Source organism: Babylonia areolata, chromosome 19 (genome assembly GCF_041734735.1).
Source record: "Babylonia areolata isolate BAREFJ2019XMU chromosome 19, ASM4173473v1, whole genome shotgun sequence".
Lineage (NCBI taxonomy): Eukaryota > Metazoa > Mollusca > Gastropoda > Neogastropoda > Buccinidae > Babylonia > Babylonia areolata.
The window spans coordinates 57,560,490-57,567,904 of NC_134894.1; the positions used below are offsets into that span (position 1 = coordinate 57,560,490).

At 43.7% G+C, this 7,415-nt stretch overlaps 1 protein-coding gene across 1 annotated transcript in view; it reads right to left on the reverse strand.

Annotated features, from left to right (window-relative positions):
- Positions 1 to 1,854: 1,854 nt before the first annotated feature.
- Positions 1,855 to 7,415, reverse strand: part of LOC143294217 (alpha-2 adrenergic receptor-like) — a 9,429-nt gene continuing 3,868 nt past the window's right edge. The window contains exon 2 of the mRNA XM_076605648.1: positions 1,855 to 2,847. Coding sequence (XP_076461763.1) covers positions 1,855 to 2,847 — 993 coding nt within the window. The remainder of the gene's footprint in view (positions 2,848 to 7,415) is intronic.

The following is a 7,415-nucleotide window of genomic DNA, read 5'->3' on the forward strand; positions in this document are numbered from 1 at the left end:
GCGACCTGCAGTTGTATACAGACTGATACTTATTCTATTGCGCTTCACGGTGTGAACAGACTATGCTCCATAAGGAACAGCGGTGGTAGCAACAGCAGAATTAGACTACTGAGAGTAGAAGTAATATTGAATCAACTTAAATGCTGAACATGTCTTTTTTTTAAATAGATTTTTTTTAAAAACATACTAGCCATTGCTCCTTTATGGAAACATTCAATGATATAAAACCGGCCTTTTTTTCAGCTGATTATTTTTGTTACTGCTTTTTGCCTCCTTAATTGATTATTTCGTTATTTCCATTTTGGAGTTTGAAGTGAACTTTGACATCGACCAATGGTTTATTTATGTGTTTGTTTTATGGAAAAAACATACTGAAAGTTTTGAATTTAAAACTGCTTATGTGCTGTCTTCATCACAATCACACACACACACACACACACACACACACGAAATAGAACAAAATGCAATTATACAACAGACGTGAAATAATTCATGCTGAACACATAAACAAAGAAAAAAAAACAAAGATGTGCTGAAAAGTAAAACATTAATCTTCAGCTCGCATTGTCAGAGCCCCTGACAGGAGTTCCAAGTCCGTGTAATACTCCTCCTTCGGAGCCAATCAGGAGAGCGGACAGGGACAATAATCCCCCAAGCCATTCCCCTCCCCCCTACCCCCCTCGCCCCCCCCCCACCCCCCTCCCCGCCCCTTCTGCTGGTGAACAAGGATATAAAGCTTAAGGAACAAAACACACATGAATAGAAAAGAGGCGACGGGGCAAAAGCGCGAGTGGTAAAGCCTCTTGCCCCCACATCCAGGGACTGATGACACGTAGTCCACGGCCTCACCCAGTAGCAATTTCCTGTCTCCACTTTCACGAATGTGACTTCGTGATTCTCAGACGTTCTTGCACCAATTACTCCTTCACCTCATGAATATTAATGACCAGTGTTAGTCGAGGCTCTGCGTGTCTGTACCTGCTCATCAAGAACGGTTTACGGAGAGCCGTCAGGCCGTTGGATCAAAACCATTATCGCTGTCTGCGTACGTGGAAAGGTAATCCGTGCAAAAAAAGGGAGAGAGAGAGAGAGAGAGAGAGAGAGCTGTCATTGCTGGGGTGCTTTGGAGAAAACAATGCGCCAAAATAGGAATGGTTGGTTAATACGTCTGCGATACAGAACATTGGCGCTGGCAGGATTTTCAGATCTTTGGTAACATCCTCGCTCGAGGCGTTTCGTAGTGTTCTGATTTAATCCTGAGGTGCCTTGCCTTGCCTTGTCTTGCCTTGCCTTGCCTTCTCTGCCCTTGCCTTGCCCTGCCCTACCCTGCCTTGCCTTGGTCCCTTAGCCCCTGAGGTGCAAACGTCAAAATAACTGGAACTGTCCAGACGTGGTGGCGTCTTTTACTGCCAGACGACGGGCGCAATAGCCGAGTGGTCAAAGCGCTGGACTTGCAATCTGAGGGTCCTGGGATCGAGTCTCGGTAACGGCGCCTGGTGGGTAAAGGGTGGAGATTCTCCCGATCTCCCAGGTCAACATAGGTGCAGACCTGCTTGTGCCTGAACCCCCTTCGTGTGTATACGCAAGCAGAAGATCAAATACGCACAACAAAGATCCTGTAATCCATGTCAGCGTTCGCTGGGTTATGGAAACAAAAACATACCCAGCATGCACCCCCCCGAAAAACGGTGTATGGCTGCCCACATGGCGGGGTAAAAACGGCCATACAGGTAAAAGCCCACTCGTGTTCATACGAGTGAACGCGGGAGTTGCAGCCCAGGGATGAAGAAGAAGAAGAAGAAGAGACTGCCAGACACAGGGGACTGGATGTCCGGGCATGAACAGCACACACAATCACCGCCAGCTCTGCCGCCGGCCGAAGAGAATGCGGTGGAAGGCCCTGCGAAAGTCCCTGTTGAAGACGGTGTAGATGATGGGGTTGAGCGCAGAGTTGCAGTAGCCGATCCAGAAGAAGACGGTGAAGACCATCATGGGGATGCAGCCCACGCAGAAGGCGGACACCACGTAGAGGAGGAAGAAGGGCAGCCAGCAGAGAATGAAGGCCGCCATCACCAGGCCCAGCACCAACGTGGCGCGACGCTCTCGCGCTTTGGCCAGTTTACGTTTATGCCGCTCGGCGGACGAAAAGTCCTCTCCCCGCCCCACTTTCTTCGGCCCCTTCTTCTTGCGGCTGGCTCCTGGCTGGCCGTTGTTCTGATGCAGCCACTGCTTCCTCAGGCTGCCGAAGAGCCCGCCGTCCCCCTCCCCTTTGGACAGGGCGGCTTTCCTGGCGTGGCCGTTGTGCTGGGGCTCCAGGATGATGAAGTGATGAAGGGTTCCGTTGTCCTGACGCACCACCGACTCCCTCATCGTCACGTGCTCACTGCCGTTGATCGGGGACACCCCTTTCCGCGAGGGGACGGACTCTGTGGGGGGAGAACGAGCGTTGCAGGATAGAGGAGTAGTAGGAGGAGGAGGAGGGGAACTTGGCTGCACGAATGTCAGGTCCACAGAAGAGTCCGTGTCAGTGGTGGTGGTGGTGGGAATGTTGTCCACACAGGAACGACTACGTTCCACGCGGTTGAGGGCGGGACCAGTGAAGGTCTCACAGGAGTCCGAGTCCGTGGAGACGATCAGCCTGGTCAGCTCGTTGCTGACCACCGTCCGGCAAGGCAAGGAGGTGGAGCGGGACCGGAAGCCAGGGTCCAGCTGAGGACTGTGGGTGTTCCGGGGGACGAGGGACGTCAGAGAATCGTCTGCCGTCTCCTTGGTGCTGCACGGGCACCGCGACACTGGCGTCCCGCTGTCTGCGTTCTCTCTGCCCGGTGCCCGGACAGGGTTTTGTGCCTGTCACAACAAAGCAACACCGGTGAGAAGAAAGACGCGAAATGCCATGTGTCTCTATCACGTGCATCACGTGCATTCGCAGACACGCGACAGACTGATAACGCTCTTGTATGCTAAGACGCGTGGTGTGTGTGTGCACACTTGCACGCTACCTTGAAATCTCCGGGGAAACAAAAGTATAACGCACATATGTACGCGCGCGCGCACACACACGCGAACACACACGCACACACGCGCGCGCGCACACACACACACGCACACACATTCTCTCTCTCTCACATATACATTCAGACACAAGCCGCCCAGATCAGACGAGTTTCCTGGTTAATAAATAGCTGCACGTTTTGATGATACTTAATACAAAAAGCTATTATTTCATAATGATTTAACTCAACGAGTCAGCTGTCGAGACGAGAGGAATTTATTTCAAAGAAATACTAAAGAGATAGAAGAAGAAAGGCAGGATACTTTGGGATTTTACATAGTATACACCAGTGACGAAAACTGTGTTTTGATAACATCCACTGAAAGGTACATTCAAATCATTATTCAAGAAAAACAGTATAAAAGTATTATTATGGAACATTACTTAAAAAAACAAAACAGAACAAGTCATTTTTCTCTCTCCTCTCTTTCTCTCCCTAACACACACAGACACACACACACGCACACACACACACGCGCGCGCGCGCAAAACCACACAACGTCTGATGGAAGTGCAAGGATTCCTGGAAACCGTTCCATGAGTAAAACATTACGCGTTTTATATAAAGACTCTTTTGACAATAACATATCACCATACTTTTGTGAGAACTTAATTTTCACATAAAAAAAACCGTTTTAGCACAAACAGTACCCCACCCACCTTCTGGAAGTTATATATGCTGGAAATTTCCTCATTTCTACCGCTCTCTTTGTTTCTGGCTTTTCCCTTTTCTTCATTTGTCATTTTCTGCCTTGCTGTTAAATTCACTTACACTTTTCTAGAAAGACTATCATTTTTTTTTGTTTTTTGGTATCTGTCTGGACTTGGTAACTGGACACTCTAACCATAGTTTATTCTTTATTCTTTCTTCTTCTTTTTTTGCGCCAAGTATATGAGGTGCAAGTTGGCAATATTTTCGTATGCTTAAAAAAAAAAATTATACACAATTTTGTGTTTTGTTCTTGATAATATTAATGTTCAGATAATTTTTTTTGTTTTGTTAATCATTCGGCGAAAAACTGACGGAATGGTCAATTTCAGAGGCATGCCATTGTTTCATGTGCAGGAATGTGACTGTACTTTTTCATGCTCAACGGGATCGATTTTCACGGCATTTCAAAGATCAGTGAGATAAGCTTGCAACCCCCTCCCCGCCACTAAAAAAACCCCAACAACAACAACCCCCCTCTCCCCCCCCCCCCCTCCAAAAAAAAGGCAAACAAAACAACAACAAGAAACAAGCAAAAAAATCACACGCACACACACACACTCACATACACACATAGAAACACACACACACACACACACACACACACACACACACACACACACACACACACAGAACACTGGAACAATTTCAGCCCAGATATGGCTTTGTGTGTAGGCTGTACTTCAAGCAAGAAAGAAAAAATAATAGAAAAGCATGCAAAAACAGCAAAAAAACCAAACACACACACGAAAAACAAAACAACTGAAAACAAAACAAAAAACCCCAGGAACTTGTAGAAACTGTTTGATGGCAAATGTATGTATTTTTGTTCTAAACCCATGTTTTCACAAAGGTCGCAAATTTCACCACCATATGTAAACGTTGGCTTAATCTGTGCGTCAGAAAGTTTCCAGAGTGTGCATGAATCAAGTGAATTCAGTTTCTGCAAAGAGCTCAGAATTTCTACGACCCCCTTTCTTTCCGTTCCTACATGATTCTGAGATTATACTTTTAAAACTCAACTTCTTTGTAAATAGTATGCCCGAATATTTAAAAGTATGTTAGTTTTAAAATCTGTAGACCCATAATTCCATTTATTTCGTGCCAAGAGAGATGACTACCTTTTCTAAATAATACCAGTTTTATTTTGATTTTTTAAATTTTGATATTAGTTTTGTCACGATTTACAGTTATCTTCGGTCTGCTTCTCGTTTCAGCACGTTTAATTGAAATTCCACAGCTGTGCTGGACAAGAGCATTATATCATCTGTAAATGAGAAACATTTCAACCGCCCAATGAATAATTAATTTTGAATACCGTGTTCTTCTTTTTTTTTGTTATCTTTAATGCCAGTTCATTAATAAAAAAAAACCCGAAAAGATTAGTGGGCACAATAAGCATCCCTGTTTCACTCCTACTGGACAGTCAAAAAACTTCTGAACACACAATTATATCACACACGCACACGATGACTGAATTATACACACCACAAAGAGACATATACATCTTACTATCCACTCTACCTCTTCGCAAAATATTCCACAACATATTTCTGTTCATAGAGTCGAAGCCTTCTAAAGAGATAGAGAGGGAGGGAGGGACGGAGGGAGAGAGAGAAAGAGAGAGAGAGAGAGAGGGAGAGAGAGAGAGAGAGAAGAGAGAGGCAGACTTGCAGACATAGACACAGAGAGATGCATGCATCGAAGTAAGAGAAAGATATATTGTAAGCAGAGATCGGTACAGAAGTAAATGGAGTAGTTCATAATGTCAAACGATATATCCCTCCCATTTTTTTTTCTTTTTCTAAATTCCATCTTCACGTTTACAATTTTCAAACAGCATCTCACAAAATCATCTCATTAGTGAAACTATACCACATTAATACATATTCAGTCCGAGATAATGTTCAAAGATGGGTTTATATATATATATATATATATATATATATATATATATTAGACACGAACCCGAAGTTTTCGTTAAGGGCGACAAATTTCGCATTCGTGACAATTTTAGGAACCAGTTCTGGAAAACAACAACAACAACTGCCGTCGGCGACGAAACTGGCAGGCGACAATTTCTGTCGTAATGTTAACACGTTAACACGTGAATGCAATTTTTGTTGTCACCGGCTGTGCACCAGCATTCTCGCATACTGTCAGATTATGTGCTGACACGACACGCGTAATGCAGTAAACAGACAGACGTACAAACATTGACACAGACAAATATTGACAGGGACAAGGTCCTTAGGGACCACGCGGCACTCACAAAGACAGGCAGACAGACACACACACAGAAACGGGGAGGTGTGTCATAATCTGGTTTGTCTGGCTCTGACCCGGAAGACAGCGTGGTGAGGTGCAATTGACGATCAACACTGTGCCCTGTTTACTCCACTGACTGTATGGCATCGTCAGTTTCAGATGGACCAACCGATCGATGGACGGTCAAACGAATACGGACATCATTATCATCACGAAGAGAGGAACTCTCTCTCTCTCTCTCTCTCTCTCTCTCTCTCTCTCTCTCTCATATTATCATATCTATATACATTTTTGTCATTGCATTATGATTATGTACCTGTAAATGTTTACTATGCATTTGAGTGTATTTGAATGTCATGTATGTACTTCTATAGCTATAATCTTTTGATATCCTGAGTATTTTGATTTCATTTATCTTTGCCCTGAGGGCTGGATGTAAAAAAGCATGTGCATGCTTATTCCACTTCCCTCATTAAAAATAGCTCGTTCGTTCGTTCGTTCGTTCTCTCTGTCTATCTTCTTCTTCTTCTTTTTTTTTTTTATTTTATCCCTCTATCTCTGTTTGTCTATCTGTCTGTATGTTTCTCTCTTTGTCTCTCTCTCCTTCTTTTCATTCCTCTATCTCTGTTTATCTCTCTGTCTGTTTCTCTCTCTGTTTCTCTCTCTCTCTCTCTTCCCCCCTTCTCTCTATCTGTGTGGAAAATGTCCATTTAATGCACTAAACAAAGAACAATGGCTGGAACACTTTCTTGGCGTATTTGATGACGATAACAATTAAACCTGGATGATGCTGTAGAAAATAATGTTGATCAGGATGGAACTTATGCTGCAACACAAACTTTAAAGACTTGTTAACCACCAGGACCAGATGCTAACATTGGCGAACCTTTCAGATCATCTGTTTTGATTAATGTACTGTATCTAAAAAAAAAATCATGTGCGGTGATATCACCAAGTCAGACAATTACCGGGGAATATCATTGTTAAACATTCGGAGTAAACTGTAGATTATCATACTCAGTAGCTGTTTAAAGAAATGGATAGAAACAGGTAAGTTAATTGGTGAGAACCAAGCAATCAGTTTATCACATTTCCTCGCCATTTATTTTCCCAAAATAAAGACAGCTTGTGTACCATATAATGTACACTGCCTTCATTAACTTCCGAAAGGCTTTTTGAATCCATTGACAAAATGTATTGTGGAAAACAAAAATGTGACTTAAGGTGCTAATAGAATTTACCAATCGATAAATGGATTGTACAATACTGTAAAATCTAAAGCCAGGACACAGAATCCTTTACGTGTCCAAAGGGAGAGAAACAAAGCGAAGAGTTATTGTGACAGACAGCGATTCTTGACACAATCGAGATATCATAACGGTGTTT